The following is a 16,839-nucleotide window of genomic DNA, read 5'->3' as shown; positions in this document are numbered from 1 at the left end:
TACAAAACATATAAAGAAGAGTTAATACATATTCTTCTCAAACTATTCCACAAAATACATGAGGAAGGAAAGATTCCAAATTTATTCTCTGAGGCCAGCATTTGGCTGATCAGAAAACCAGAAAAAAGACACCACAAAAAAGTGAACTAACCTCTGAAGAACATAGATGCAAAAATCTTTAATAAAATACTACTAGCTAGCCAAATCCAACAATACATTAAAAAATCATTCACCACGATCAAGTGGCATTATTCCTGGGATGCAAGGGTGGTTCAATATTTAAAACTCCACCAATATGGTACATCATATCACTGAGAGGAAGGATAAAAAATGATATGATCATTTCAGTAGATGTAGAAAAATAATTTGACAAAGCATAACATCCATACATGAGAAAAAAATTCTAAACAAAGTAGATTTAGAGAGAACATACCACGAAATATAAAGGCCATATATGAAAAGCCCACAACTAATAGCATACTCGGTAGTGAAAAACTGAGAGCTTTTCCCTTAAAATGAGGAACAAAACAAGGATGTCCTGTCACTAGTTTTATTTAATAAACATAGTATTGGAAATGCTAGCCACAGCAATCAGACAAGAAAAATAAATAAAATGCATTTAAATTGGTAAGTATTTTGTAAATGTCACTACAATATGCCTTGTTGATGGTCAATTCTTGTTGAACCTAATGGGAGTTCTCTGTTCTTGGAATTTGAGGTCTGTGCCCTTTATTAGATTAGGAAAGTTTTCTACTCTAATTTGCTCACATATATCTTCTGTCCCTTTTTCTCTCTCTTCATCTTCTGAGACTCCTATGATATAAACGTTATTCCTTTTTAATAAGTCGTCGAGTTCTCTAAGTTTTATGTTACGATATTTTGCCCATTTTTCCTCTTTTTTGCCTCATTGTTTTCTGTAATTTTATCTTCTATATCACTGATTCACTGCTCTGCTTCATAGATCACAGCATCCATTCAATATTTCATCTCGGTTATAGCATTTTTAATTTTCCCTGACTAGATTTTTGTTCTTTTTTTTTTTCAGAAAGGGATTCTCTGGTGTCTTCTATACTTTTGTCAACCCCAGCTAGTGTTCTTATAATCATGGTTTAAAATTGTAGTTCAACATCTTACTTACATCTGTGTTGATTAAATCCCTGGCCATCATTTCTTCCTGTTCTTTCTTTTGGGGTGAATTCCTCTGTCTTGTCATTTTAGGAGAAGAAAAACAATAAAATAAAAAGTGGGGCGCCTGGGTGGCTCAGTCGGTTGAGCGTCCGACTTCGGCTCAGGTCATGATCTCGCGGTCTGTGAGTTCGAGCCCCGCGTCGGGCTCTGGGCTGATGGCTCAGAGCCTGGAGCCTGCTTCCGATTCTGTGTCTCCCTCTCTCTCTCTGCCCCTCCCCCACTCACGCTCTCTCTTTCTCTCTCTCTCTCTCTCAAATAAATGAACATTAAAAAAATTTAAAAAATAAAAAAATAAAAAAATAAAAAGTAAAAATTAAAAAAATATTAACAAAACAAAATCAAATACAGGAAGCCAATGCCAGGTATGTTTCATTCTGTTTTTTGAAAGAAGCTTGATAGGAAAGAGAAGAAAGAGAAAGGAAAAAAAGTTAAAAAATTTTTTTAAATATTAAAATGGAATAAAATAAAGTAGTATCAAAATTTTCAAGAGAAAATAGAACTCTTTTTACCCGAGAAAGAGAAAAAAAAATGGAAGAAAAAAGAAAACAACAGAGGCAAAAACAGAAGCAAAGAAAAGGAACAGTAGACCAAGCAGTTTGAAGGGATTTGTGCTGCTCTTCTGGGGCATGTGCCTGGAGACTACAAATGGGTGGGGTTTGGTGTAACGGCTCCATTGTCCATTTGGTGGCACTGCTTAGCTCATAAGTATGTATACGTGTGCACTAAAGGCGGAAATGGCTTCACCCAGCTCTTTAGTCTCTGGCATGGGCATTTTGTGCTCTTACAGACACACATTCAAGCACTGCTCCTTTGCCCCAGGTTTCTGTCCACTCCCCGCCTTTACCCTGTCTGTGTCCAAGCTGTCTCCTAGAGTTTTATCTCACATGGGACTGCGTTTCAAAACCCACACTTCAGAGACCCTCCCTACTTGGACCCATGCTGATTCTCTGGGGGAAGGGTCCGATCAAGCAATGGCCAGGTGCCGTCTTGTCCCAGAAAACATTTGCCCGATCACGCAGTGGCAGAGGCTCAGAGTTTACGGTAAATCACAACACACAGCTGGCGCCAGGTTTTGCTGCACTCTGGCATCTCTGTTCCAATATCAGTAAATGTGGCAGCACTCTGGGGTCTGCTGGGACTCTTGCCCTCGGGGAAAACGTATGGCAGTATGCAGTTCATTGCAGGTAGGGCAACTGCTTCTCCCTGTGTGGCACACGGAACCCTCAGACCCCACTGCCTGCTCCTGGGGATTGGTCCTGCTTCCTCACCAGAGCACCTCCAGGCCCTGAGCTCCGAAACTTCAGCCTCTGTGCTCCACTATTTCTAGAATCCTGGCCCTATTGAAACCCTCTCCTTTCTCCCCATCAGTGGCTTTGAGGAACAGGTTTCTTGTGCAGTCCCCTGTGAGTGCTTTCACTCTTTATTTCTCTCTTTCCCTCCAGCTGTATTCTTCCTTCATTTCAGCGCGCTGCACTCTTCTTTCTCTTTGTCTCTCTGTCCTCTCTGCGCGAATATGGTTCCCTACCCTCTATGGCTCCATGGTTTTTCTCTCGCCCAATTCACCTCTCTGTACCATGTACCTGCCAAGTTCTCTGGCTCACATTACACAGATTGTTGGATTAATCCTCAGATCATTTTCCTCGGTGTTCAAAATTGTTTGATGCTGATCTGTGTTTCAGGGATGAGACAAGCTCAAAGTCTCCATACAACTCTTCCATCTTAACTCTCTATCCAGATTTCACCTAATTCTTAAAAGGCCTTAGGATTTTTTTGAATGGTGATTTAAAATCACCTGCTGCATTAGCCCCCAACAGGAGAGTCAACTTGTCCTTTGGACCTTTGAAGCCAGGCATCAACTTCTTTTCTCTACCTTAGAAAGTCATAGATGGCATTTTCTTCCAACAGAAAGCTGTTTTGTCTGCATTGAAAATCCATTCTTTGGTGTAGCCACCTGTATTATTTTCAATCTTCTCAGTAACTTGCTGCAGCTTCTATATCAGCACTAACTGCTTCACCCTGCATTTCTATGTTACGAAGAAGGCTTCTTTCCTTAAACCTCACGACCCCAAGTCTGCCGAGTTCCCACTTTTCTAATGCAGTTTCCTCACCTCTCTCAGCCTTCGTAGAACTGAAGAGCATTAGGGCCTTCCTCTGGGTTAGGCTTTGGCTTAACGGAATGTTACGGCTGGTTTGACCTTCTGTATAAACCATTAACATTTTCTCCACATCTGCACTAAGTCCGTTTCATTTTCTTTTCATTCGTGTGTCACTGGAATAGGACTTTTAATTTCTGTCAAGAACCTTTCCTTTCCATTCACAACTTGGCTGTTGGGCCCAAGAGGCATAGCTTTTTGCCTGTCTTGGCTTTTGATACACCTTCCTCACCAAGCTCAATCATTCCTAGGTTTTGATTTAAAGTAAAAGACCTGTGGCTCTCATTTGAACACTTAAGAGGCCATTGTAGGATTATTAATTGGCCTCATTTTAATATTACATCTCAGGGAAGAGGGACACAGATGGGGACCAGCCTGCCAGTGGCACAGTCAGAGCACACACATTTATCAGTTAAGTTCATTGTCTTTTTTTTTTTTTTTTTTGGGACAGAGAGAGACAGAGCATGAACGGGGGAGGGGCAGAGAGAGAGGGAGACACAGAATCCGAAACAGGCTCCAGGCTCTGAGCTGTCAGCACAGAGCCCGACACGGGGCTCGAACTCACGGACTGCGAGATCGTGACCTGGCTGAAGTCGGACGCTTAACCGACTGCGCCACCCAGGCGCCCCAAGTTCATTGTCTTATATGGGTGCACTTCATGGCACCCCAAGACAGTTACCATAGTAACATCAAAGGTCACTGATCACAGATCACCATAACAACAATAATAATGAGAAAGTTTGAAATATTGCAAGGATTATGACAATGTGATGCCAACGTATGAAATGAGCAGATGCTGTTAGGAAAATAGTGCCACTAGACTTACTTCGATGCATGGTTGTCACAAACACTTAGTTTTTTAAAAGATACGGTATCTGTGAAGCGCAATAAAATGAGTTATGTTTTATATTTGTTTTTAGCAGCTCTTCTCTGCACTTAACTATTTTCCTTTGAAATCTTTTAGAAAAGCAGTCATGACTGTCAGTCATATTTTTCCAGATAAAATGAGAGCTACGATCCAAGCAACCTGTCTTGAATACGTTTTCTGGGTTAAACGTCCTCCATTCTTCTTATGAAGATAGTGATTAATGCTAACGGAATGCTCCAAACTCAAAAAAGAGCCTGTCTGTTCACTTCTTCTCTGACTAGTTGAATATTATGTTTTCTAAAACATTGTGCTTTTTCATGGAAACCATATTTATTGGGGTGGCGTCATATTTTATCAGTTTATATAATATTTTAAGTCGGTTATATGATTATAGTAACAAGATTCTATCTCTGTTGCATGGCCATTGTTATTTAGAACCATGTGGGGATAGTTTTATAGGTTTACCCCTAATGTCTAATCTAATGTTTTTTTCTGTCTTTCTTTTTAGCCTATACAGTAATCCAAGTGGGATGCCTCCTTACGCATCTCAGGGTTTTCCATTTCTTCCTCCATATCCGCCACAAGAAGCTAACAGGACCATCACTTCTTTGTCTGTTGCTGACACTATTTCTTCTTCAACAACAAGTTACACAACAGCCAAACCCGCTGCTCCTTCTTTTGGCGTCCTTTCAAATCTGCCATTACCTGTTCCCACAACAGACACTTCAGCACCGGTGGGTATCTTCAGTTTTCTACATTTTGTATCCTTGAGATTGTCCAGTCAACAAATATTTATCATATGCCTTCTTGTGGCAGCCACTAAGTAAAGCACAAAAGATAAAAAGATTAAATCGCATTTTCAGCTCAAGTAACAAACTCAGAAGTGACCAGCAAATTATCAAATAATTGCAAATATGAAACTTCCAGTAGAGTAGAAGAGGTAGTTTGGAATTGCGGTGAAGATACAGTACTCCTAGAAACTGAGGTAGAACTAGAAGCGATGCTTTTATAAAAAATGTGTTTCTGCTTTTTCACCACTTTGTCCTTAGTGCCTCAAACCACCCCCCTGATACACATAGTAGGTGCTCAATTAAAATGGGGCAGATAAGTGAATGTATTTGTTTATGTTTGAGGCCAGATTTTGACAGATGGTAATGAATTTGTCAGAATGAGAGGGGTTATGTAAAGTTTTCTGTGAAAAGGCAATAGTATTGACAAAGTCTTGGAGGCATAAACCAAATTGCATTCTTGTGAAACTGCATTTAATAGATCTCTCTAGAGATAGAGGAAATAGACATGAAGGCACGAGAACTGATCATGAAAGAGAAGTAGGTCTCAGACCGTGGAGGGTCTGCTCTCTACCTTGCTAAGGGCTTCAAGTGTCTCACTGGTTTAAAAATTTTTTTCTTAAATTAAGTGGTAACTGGGAGCGCCTGGGTGGCTCAGTGAGTTGAACGTCCGACTTCAGCTCAGGTCATGATCTCGCAGCTCGTGAGTTCGAGCCCCGCGTTGGGCTCTGTGCTGACAGCTCGGAGCCTGGAGCCTGCTTCGGATTCTCTGTCTCCCTCTCTCTCTGCCCCTAACCCATGTGCATTCTGTCTCTGTCTCTCAAAACTAAATAAACATTAAAAAAAAATTAAGTGGTAACTGTTACCATGTGGGATGTTATTGAGAGACTATGTGAATAAAACATATAAAATGATTTAAAAACCTTCATTTTAGCCTTCAGTGAGTCTCACCCATAGTAATACTCAAATTAGTATAAACAAAATTACAAGAGAACTTTCCAAGGATCCTCAATTTTAAAAAGTTGTTTTAATTTAAATAACAGATTGCCTGTTATCTCCCCTACTGTCTTGTGGAACTTAGTTATGCAACTATTCAGACTTTTGCCAATTTACTAAATTTTGTTTATATTCAGTATCTTTCAGATGAGACAAATGTATTCTTATGTAGCAGTAAAATCCACAGATAATTCTCTGCACTTGTTACAGATGCAGTTAAGTGTTTTATTTAATAGTCATATACTTGCCCAGGAAAGAGCTAACACAGGTACTTACATGATCCCACGAAAGAAAAAAAATTAACCCTATATATACAAGGTATGCTGAAAAATAAGAAAAGAAAGAAAGAAGAGAAGGGCACCTGGGTGACTCAGTCGGTTAAAGGTCCAACTTTGGCTCAGGTCATGATCTCCCAGTTCATGAATTCAAGCTCTGCATCAGGCTGTATGCTGACAGAGCAGATTCTCTCTCGTGCCCTCTCTCTCTCTGCCCCTTGCTCCCCTCTGCCCACATTCTTTCTCTCTCTCAAAATAAATAAACTTTAAAAAAAAAAGGAGGGGGAAAAATAAGGACAATGTGAAGTGCGAAGATGAGAAGATGAAGGTGATAATTGTAAGATGTGATCCATTAAAAATTACATTTATAAGTAAATAGGAGCAGTCAAAAAGATGGCTAAAGTTTAATACCATTTCAAACTCTCTTTAGATAAGCCAAAATGGTTTTGGTTACAAGATGCCGGACGTCCCTGATGCATTTCCAGAACTCTCAGAACTAAGGTAAAAATCTTGGGAGAGTAACATTAGTATTCATTGTCTATTTGACCAGATCATCATTGTCATATCCATGTTAAAGGGTTTTTTGGGTTGTTTTTATCTTCACTATTTCTGTATTGTGGTTGTCTTAGTGGGAAAGTTTTATAAATCAGTTTTATGTCTCGTAGTTTGTATTTATTGACTATGTACCCAGGGATTTTTCTAGATACTGGGAATGATATAATAGTTTCCAGGATAACAATGTCCTTTCTCTTTTGTGGCTTAGGTTATTGTGAAAATTATTTCTCAGTACATGATCTCCAGCGATTTCAAATATTTCTTGGCCTATTTTAGACCTTCTCATTGTTCCTTTTGTAGGTAGAACTTTGTACATAGAGAAACATATTAATGTTCTCATAAAGTAATAGCACAGTGTTTTTACAAGCCAAATTGTATTCAAATTGATGGGAAATAAATTTGTACTATTCAAGTTTAAGGTCCTATTTTTCATGGAACACTGCTTCTCTCAGACACTTCATGAAAAATTGTTTTGTGGCCACTCAACTTTGGGAAACATTACATCCTTTATACCACATTGAAGATTTATAATGTGCATAAGGCTGTTATTACTAATGCTTCTGAATGTAATTAAAAATCTGTTTTTGTAGTTCTTTTTGTCTTTGGGACATCTCCTACCAGGGATGTACAGCCAGATACCCATGAGAAATCCTACAGTTAAAAAAAAAAAAAATGTTTACCATAATTGACTCAGTGTTTCACAGTCATTTTTAGGAAGTAGTGATTTATTATTTTCTGCTGATAATAGTCAGTGAAGATTTATATTATATTACATACATGTTAAGGTTTTCTAAGCACTGTAATGTTTACAGCAACCCCATAAAGTAGATACTGTTATTTTTCCCATGTTATAAAGGATTCTTTTTTTTCTTCCTTCTTTTAAAAAAAATTATTATGAAAATGTCACAAATACAAAAAGGTGAACCTCTTTGCTTGTCTTGCATCATATACCCTTGTAGCCCTTTTTGGGAAGTGTGGGTATGGGTCAGAATTATTTTAAACCAGATCCCAAACATAGCATTTTTACTCAGTTCTTTACTAAATTTCTCTACCAGGTAAGGACTTTGTGTTTACCATAACCCCAATATCATCATACTTAACAAAATTAATGATAATTCTTTAATAGTATCTCATTACCCCAGGATCTTAATAATTAAATCTCTTCGTTGGTAGTTTAGGTGAATCAGGATCAAAACAAGGTTTACCTATTATATTTGATTACTATATTTATTATGTTTTTTTTTAGTTGTGAACCATTCCCCCCATTTTTGTCAGTATATATGTGTGTGTGTGTGTGTATATACATATATATATATATATATACATATATACATATATATACATGTATATATGTATATATATACATGTATATATATACACACACACATACACACACATATACACATGTAAACACATATATGTGGTAATGTAAGTTATATACATGTCATGTTGTTATATATTTGTTGAAGAAATTGGTTATTTGGCTTATAGAATTTCCTATATCCTGTTTTTGCCTAATTGCATCGTTGTAGTACCAGTGAAATGTTCTATTTCCCTATTTCTGTTGGTAGCTAGATATAGAGTTTTAATTAGACTTAGGTTCAGTTTTATCAAATTATTGAGCTGTACACCTTAACCATACACAATGTTTGTTATATGCCAATTATACCTCAGTGGTGAAAAAAAAAAGATTTAGGTTCAATTCCTTTGGTAAGAATACTTATAATTAGTACATACTTCCTTTTACATCATTTATATAACGCAACAATGATGTCTGGTTGCCCTATTTTTAGTGACATTAAGACTGAGACAGGTTGAAACATCTAAATTATTAGCTCTCCGTTATTTTGTTAAAGGTTGCAAATGTGATTTTCTACTTCCAGAAAAGGCCAGAATTCTGGAAGATGAACTTTCTTTAAAAACTTTTTTTTTTAATGTTTATTTATTTTTGAGACAGCGTGAGCAGGGTAGGGGCAGAGAGAGAGGGAGACACAGCATCAGAAACAGGCTCTAGGCTCTGAGCTGTCAGCACAGAGCCCGACACAGGGCTCGAACCCATGAACCACAAGATCAAGACCTGAGCTAAAGTCGGACGCTTAACCGACTGAGCCACCCAGGAGCCCCAGGAAGATGAACTTTCTTAATCAAGTATTTAGTTGTATTTATTTATTTTTTTTTTTAATTTTTTTTTTTCAACATTTATTTATTTTTGGGACAGAGACAGAGCATGAACGGGGGAGGGGCAGAGAGAGAGGGAGACACAGAATCGGAAACAGGCTCCAGGCTCTGAGCCATCAGCCCAGAGCCTGACGTGGGGCTCGAACTCACAGGCCGCGAGATCGTGACCTGGCTGAAGTCGGACGCTTAACCGACTGCGCCACCCAGGCGCCCCTTTAAATACACTTCATATAGGAACAGAAAGACAAATGCTTATTTGGTTTTTTATCAATTTTCAGAATATTGAGTTGATGCACACGTAAGCTCCCAACTTTCTGATACGTGAAGGTTTTGGTTTGTTTCTGTTCTTTCAGAAAGTAGTTCTTTCTACTAAGAATTTAAAGTAGAATCTACTTTCTACTAAGAATTCATGGATTTTTTTTAAACTGTATTTGATATGTTTCAGTCTATTGCAGTCATTATTCTTTTTGATACGTAAGCATTCTGTCTTTAGTCACTAGCAAATTCTTGACATTGGCTTCTATGTCCTTTCTGACAAAACAAAGATGCCATGGGATCATCATGAAATTTATTTTCTCTGGCCTAAAGTCCTTTCTCTGAAAGGCACTTGTTCTTTTTCAAAACTACAATACCAATATTATTACTGTGATTCTTGAATTCAGGATAAGAGTTTGTTTCTTATACTTTTGTGTTTTTGTATTTCTTTTGTGTTGTGGCTGAAATGTACAGCCTAATACTATTTTTTAAAGTCTCTGAATAATACTTCTCTGGATGGTATGTAACTTAGAAAAAGCCAGTTTCATTTATTTCTGTTTACTCTGAATTTTATAGACTTCTTTAATTTATTTTTTTAAACTACATAATGCTTTAATACGGATCTGTAGTCAAAACTAATAAAGGTTTAGCTTCCATTCCTATCCACCCATCCAGTTCCCGCTTTCACCCCGTGGATATTGACTTTTGGTTAGTCCACCATGATTGCTTTTCTTTAAATATTTTATGAATCTGTACACACACATATGCATATAGTCACCTTTTATTATGATAACCCCACACCTTTTAGCTAAACAGGTACAGAGAAGTTAACTTGTTGTGACTGTTCATGAACCCTACTCTCCTGTCACGATTGGATGCTACACTCGGACTAATTTGTGTTCCATTGTGGTTGGTTGATACTTTATTTGCTTTTAAGGTTATAATTTGCATTCTTACATGCATATATAAAAACTGATAGTTCAAAAATTATTTAGAGCCCTGTCAGCTGAATAAAATGGAAAAATTGTGAATATATGTCATCACGGAGAAAACAAGATGACTGATACTCATGAACTTTTCTGTTGTGCTGCTAGTGTATCACAGCTTACAGATATGAATGAACAAGAGGAGATATTACTGGAACAATTTGTGACTTTGCCTCAACTAAAACAGATAATTACCGACAAGGATGACTTAGTAAAAAGTATTGAAGAGCTAGCAAGTATGTCTTTCCTTACTTCTTAAATTGTCTGAGAAAAATATGATCTTTAACCTAGAAATAAACCAGAAATTTATCTTACAGGAAAAAATCTTCTTTTGGAGCCCAGCTTGGAAGCCAAAAGGCAAATTGTTTTAGATAAGGTGAGTTAGTTACCATTTTAAAGAAATTCATACAACTTACAAATATAATCAAATAACATTTTTTTTAAATCTTTTAGTATGAGTTGCTTACACAACTGAAATCTACTTTTGAAAAGAAGATGCAAAGGCAGCATGAACTTAGTGAGGTAAGATGTTTAGCTCTTTTCCGTTACCATAAGATTTTATTTTTACATTTAATGAATTAATTTATTTAAGGGAGAGAGTGCAAGACTGGGGAGAGGCGGGGGAGGGGTGGGGGAAGAGAGAGGGAGGGAGGGAGGGACGGAGGGAGGGAGGGAGAGAGAGAGAGAGAGTAAGAGAAAGAGAAAGAGAATATCTTAAGTTCCATGCTCAGCAAAGAGCCCAATATGGGGCTTGATCCCATGATCCTGGGATCATGACCTGAGCCTAAATCAAGATTCAGACGCTAAACCAACTGAGCCACCCAGGAACCCCATAGGAAAAATTTTTAATCTCAGTATGCATGAGCCACATTCTTACTTTCATTATCAGAAAGCATTTATTAGGCGACTTTCTTTATAAGGCTTGATACCTTTAAGTGAGATGAATAGCTCTCAGTTATGGGGCATTATAAATGATTTGTTCTGATGCAAGAGCATATTTGGTTCCAAAGCAGAAAAATACAAAAAGCCCCATAAATAACTTTTCTGGGAATGTTATTATAATGCCAGTTTACCTTCTATAATAAAATCTAACAACAAAAAACTTGAACTTTAGTCTCACTTTTAAGCTTATGTACAGATACCTTAAATGAAAACTTAGCAAATGGAAAGACATGAAATTGTAAAGTTTAATTCACCACAAATAGTAGACTCTTTGCTAGAGATCCAATTAAGTAAAAAATAAAAATCACTTTATAAAATTACTTGAAGCATTTATAAAATTCAACTTACACTGCACTATGTTGTTTTCATATATTGCCCATTATTCCCTCAAAATCCTAGGAGGTAGGCGTTGGTACTACTTTTTCATAGTACAGATAAACATTCTGAGGCCCAGGGATATTAAATAACTTCCCTGATGTCATATAAATAGAAAGTGTCAGAGTCAGGAATCAAATGTAAACTGTCCTCCCTCTTAACCAGAAAATCTGAGAGAATCCAATGAAATACTCTTGAATGCACATTAGAGTTTAGTAGATACTGAATAAGCTTTTCACAATATTCCTATGATTCTTTATAAATTTTTAGTAAACTAAGAATAGAAATTAATTCCTTAACTTGATAAAGAATATTAGAAACCAACAGCAAAAATTTGAATTGCTAAACATTTTCAAGATCCCCTTAACATTAGGAATAAGACAGTGATGCCCCAATATAACTCCTGTTTAGCAATGCTGGAAAGGTTCAGGCCAGTGCAACAAGACAAGAAAAAAGAGGTACAGTATAAAAGAAAAAATAAAATAGTTGTTTACCAAAAACAAGCAAAAATCCTAGCATATTGAGGAAGTTTCCCCCGAGATTCCAGCAGCTACTAATGCAAAGTGAGGTAGAGAAAAAAAACTCATTTACAATAGCAACAGAACTGTAAAATACCTAGAACTGAACCCGGTGAAGGAAGTTAGGAAACTTTACTGAATGACAAAAAAGAACACTTGAGTAAATGGAGCAACCTAAAATATTCATGGAGTGAATCCACTATTATAAAGATTTCATTCTTCTCAAAATAACTTAAAAATTTACTTAAAAAAAATTTTATTTTAGAGTGCGTGAGCAGGGGAGAGGGGCAGAGAGAAAGAAATCTTAAGTAGGCTCCATGCTCAGCATGGACTGAGCCACCCAGGCACCCCAAAAAATTTAATCTACTTCTTTTTCAAGTTTTATTTTATGTATTTATTTTGAGAGAGGGAGCACGAGTGGGGAAGAGGCAGAGACAGGGAGACAGAGAATCCCAAGTAGGCTCTGCATTCTCAGCGCAGAGCCTGATGTCAGGCTCGAACTCACAGCCCACGACGTCATGACCTGAGCCAAAATCCAAGAGTCAGATGTTTAGCCAACTGAGCCACCAGGTGCCTCTAATGTACTTCTAGTCAAAATCCCCAGTTTTGTTTTTGTTTTTTTTTTTCAGTTTGATTTATTCTAAAGTTCATCTGAAAAACTAAATGGTTAAAAGTGGTCAGGAAGAGCTTGAACAAAAAGAATCAATGGGGGAAGAAACCACCCCTCCCCCTTTCCAGGTGTTAGAATAACACTATAAAATCTCATAATTTAAAAGATTATTTTTGTAGGAAGAGAAAAATGGTTTTATGGAGCGGACTGTGCAATTCAGAAATAGACTTGTGTATATGAGTAATGGGTCAGAGAAAATTGAGGGTTTAATAAATTATTTAATTGGCAGTCCATTTAGAAAGAAGATCCCTGTGTCACACCATACACACTTAAAATATTCCAGAATTATGAAAGGTAATTATGAGATTATGGTGGGAAAATGCTTCCAAGTATCATCCAAGAGGCAGAAGCACAAAAAAATTAATTTTGTTTATCTGTCTATAAGTTTAAAACTTGCATATACTGAAGATTATAATATCAAAATTAAAAGAAAAGGGAACAAATATTTGTAGCATATGTAGCACGTACGAATGCCAGTGGCCCATAAAGAGTCCTGACAAATAGGCAAAGGAAAGACAAGAAACTCAAAAAGAAATATGAATGTCCAATAAACCTACGGGTATACTCGGTCTTCTGTGCCACTTATAATTGCTTGAGATTATTTTTGAAACACTTAAAAAATACAACCTTGATTCCTACGCTTGTGTCTCGATGTGCTCACTCAGAATCTTCGGGAATGATGAGTCCGTCTTCTCACTCTAAAGCATGTAAATCATTTCATTAGACTGTTGTTGCAATGAGTGCAGAAGCATGCCGTGTTGTATTCGCCCATATACCCAGTACCGGGTCCAGTGCTTGGCACAGAGTAGATACTCAATAAATGTTCAATGAATAAATAAATGGAAACATTTGAAAAGACATTCAGCCTGTCAGTAATAAAAATAATCAAATTTTACATCATCCATGTGAGCCAGACTTGTAAAGATAGATGACCAGTATTGGCAAGGGTGATAAGAAAATGGTTCATTCGTGTACGTGATGTATCAGTGGGTTGCCACCTTACACCCACTAGCATGACTGTTATTAAAAATAGTCTTATTTCTGGCAATTAGGTCTTCAGTCCACTTTAAGTTCATTTTTTTTTTGAGTTCAATTTTATATGTGAGGTAAAATAAGGGTCCACCTTCATGTGGCATGTGAAGATCCAGTTGTCCCTGCACTATTTGTCCAAAACATTCTTTTCCCCCACTGAATGGTCTTGGCACACTTTTTGAAAACATTTGACCATGTATGTGAGGGTATATCTTGGGGCTTGATCTTTCATTTGTCTGCATGTCTCTTAGGTCAGTTCAGCGCTGTTTTGATTGCTGTCACTTTGTAATAAGTTTTGAAGTCAGCAAATATGCGTCTTTATTCTTCCTTTTCAAGATTATTTTGGCTATTTGGGGTCACTTGAGATTCTGATGAATTTTAGCATGGGTTTTTCTTTTTCTGCCAAAAATGCCATGGAGATTTTGATAGGAATCACATTGACTGTGTAGAACACTTTGGGTAGTATTGTCATCTTAACAGTGTTAAGTCTTCCAGTCCATGCACCCGAGATGTCTTTCTGCTTATTCATGGACTTCTTCAGTTTTTTCACCAGTGTTTGTGCAGGTCTTGTGCCTTTTCGGTTGAATTTATTCCCATCGCTTTCACCATATTCATTAGAAGTGTGTCCCTGTGTGCAGCCCACCCTCAAGTGAAGGTGATTTACACAAGGGCAGCAACACCAGGAGCTGGGGATAATTAGGTGTCCTCTTAGAGGGTGCCTACCGCAATGACCTAATTCCTAAATCCCCAGAAGACACTGATTGGCCCAGTTTCCCTCATTTACTGGTTTGCAGCTTTGGATTGGGTTTTTTTGTGGTAGGTATCTACCCTTATCTCCAAAAGCTGAGGACTTGGGTGGTAGCAGATTTCCTCAAAAAGACGCAATATAAGGCGTACAATGAATTTCTCCCTTCCCTGTCTCATTTTTCTGAGCGGTGTAAATAAACTAAATGAGCGCTTGATTTTCTTTTTCAGAGCTGTAGTGCGAGTGCCTTGCAGGCAAGATTGAAAGTAGCTGCTCATGAAGCTGAGGAAGAATCTGATAATATTGCTGAAGATTTCTTAGAGGGAAAAACCGAAATAGATGATTTTCTCAGTAGCTTCATGGAAAAGAGAACAGTATGTAATACTCTTCAGTTGAGGACAAGGGACAGTGCAATATCCAATTACTTAACTGTATTCATGAGCAAACGTTAGCGCAGTACTGAGCTGGAGTTTTGAGTGCCATGAGAAGAGACGAAAGAACCTCTGTTCTTTAAGAATGGTAGCAGCATCTTACTATGATTTTGTTCTAAAGCTACTATATCAGCTAAAGTCTAGTCAGTGGTTGTAGGCTATGCACCTTCTTATGTTCAACAAGTTGTTTCAAAAGGGAATAATGTATACTTAGTTATTTTAAAACTTGTAAATGTTACTGAGAACATTCTAGAATAGTTTCTTTTCTGTTCTGATTTTCATTACATTTAAAGAAAGATCAAGAAAGTCTATTTAACAGTATCTTGCCTTTCGATAAAGTTCTAAATATTTACCTAATTTCTCTGAAACATCACATTTTAAAAGTAACCTTTTCTTAATAAACTTTATAAAATGTGTATGATATATATGCATATCCTATTAAGGAACATGGCCAGATTTTGTTATCCCCATTTCCATCAGAGAAAATTGAAGTTTAGGCACATTAAAAACTATGGTTATAGCATTTGCAAGGCATTGATTTCTAGTTTATTCTTCTTTGATATTATATAACTGTACCTTGAAGTTTTAATTAATCTTCCTGATTAACAACAGTAGGATTTTTATATTTTTAAAACACAGGTATTTGAAATTACATAATCAGAGAATTGATATAAAGAGGTTTATTTTACATTCTGGAAGTTTACAGGCAAAGGTTATCTTCCAAATGCAATTCAATGTTTGTGGGGTGATGATTTTCAAATTCTGAGCTACCTTAAACATTCAAAAGTAAAAAATGTCAACAAGTTAAAGGATTCTTATATGAATTCTGTCCTAATGTAGGAAGCATTAAGTAAATCATTGGAGAAATGACTGGTACTTTAAATCTTCTAGATTTGCCACTGTAGAAGAGCCAAGGAAGAGAAACTTCAACAAGCAATAACAACGCACAGCCAATTCCATGCTCCACTATAGGTAAATTGTTTTCCGGAAAGTTTGAGTATTCTTTAATTGAAGTATTCTTACCAGTGCCTGTTGAGTTCTGTCTTAGCTTTTGTGTTATATGCAACATATAAAATGCTCTGTGTTATACATTATGTATAATTTTATATACATAAGCATTTAACCAATAGAAATCTTTTGTATATTTTGTCACTGTGCTGTTGCCTTAAATGAATTTCTTTTTTGTTTTTTTGTGTGTTTGTTTTTTTAGTGTTTTGACAGCTACGTATGTAGAATTATAAACTCTATCTATGATTAGTACCTTTCTCTTAGCTGGTATATGGAGTAAACCGTATCACTTAGTTGACATTTCTCACTAGTCTCCTTTGTCATTTCTTCCTTTAAGATGAACTTCCAGTCTGTCTCTTTTCCATCTCACACCAGGATTATTCCAGTAAATGTTTTGCCAGTCCCCTGAATTGAGGCTTTCCCCTTCCTATAGAGCACTGACAGAATGATCTTCCTAAAACCAGCCAATGGTATAATTTCTCTGCTCTAGAACTTAGCAATGGCAGTATCACTATTAAATTTCTCTCTGGTTTTAAGCCCTCTATAATCTGGCATATATTCGAGAGCACCCACTTTAATTTTCCATTTTCCCCATACGTTCTCCATTTGATGTTCTTTCTCTTATTACTGTGTCTTTGTTCAGTCCCAACACTCTCTTCCTTTTCCTCTCCATCTATCTAGTTTTAGGAATGATTTGGTTGTCAAAACTATTGCCCACCCCACCAAATTTGAGTAAAAGCTTGTGTTATTGAACAATGCAGAGATAGTTTGTAGAGCCAAAATGTAGGAAAGGACAGCTCAGATGCTGAGCTTGAAAACAGGGCAGGAGGCTGTAATAACCAAAGGCTTCTTCTCACACCCTTGCCAAGGCTGCTT

At 37.0% G+C, this 16,839-nt stretch overlaps 1 protein-coding gene across 3 annotated transcripts in view; it reads left to right on the top strand.

The window, feature by feature from the left end:
• The window catches only part of VPS37A (VPS37A subunit of ESCRT-I), a 56,023-nt gene that overhangs the window by 27,879 nt on the left and 11,305 nt on the right, over nucleotides 1-16,839 (top strand). For all 3 annotated transcript variants that reach the window (XM_047854830.1, XM_047854829.1, XM_047854831.1), the window contains 7 exons: nucleotides 4,718-4,943; nucleotides 6,699-6,769; nucleotides 10,351-10,478; nucleotides 10,560-10,618; nucleotides 10,696-10,764; nucleotides 14,755-14,898; nucleotides 15,847-15,927. In XM_047854830.1, coding sequence (XP_047710786.1) covers nucleotides 4,718-4,943; nucleotides 6,699-6,769; nucleotides 10,351-10,478; nucleotides 10,560-10,618; nucleotides 10,696-10,764; nucleotides 14,755-14,898; nucleotides 15,847-15,927 — 778 coding nt within the window. The remainder of the gene's footprint in view (nucleotides 1-4,717; nucleotides 4,944-6,698; nucleotides 6,770-10,350; nucleotides 10,479-10,559; nucleotides 10,619-10,695; nucleotides 10,765-14,754; nucleotides 14,899-15,846; nucleotides 15,928-16,839) is intronic.

The sequence above is a fragment of the Prionailurus viverrinus genome, chromosome B1 (assembly GCF_022837055.1).
Source record: "Prionailurus viverrinus isolate Anna chromosome B1, UM_Priviv_1.0, whole genome shotgun sequence".
Classification (NCBI taxonomy): Eukaryota; Metazoa; Chordata; class Mammalia; order Carnivora; family Felidae; genus Prionailurus; species Prionailurus viverrinus.
Note: the sequence above shows the minus strand (reverse complement) of the source record. Positions and strands in the feature narration are given on the sequence as shown.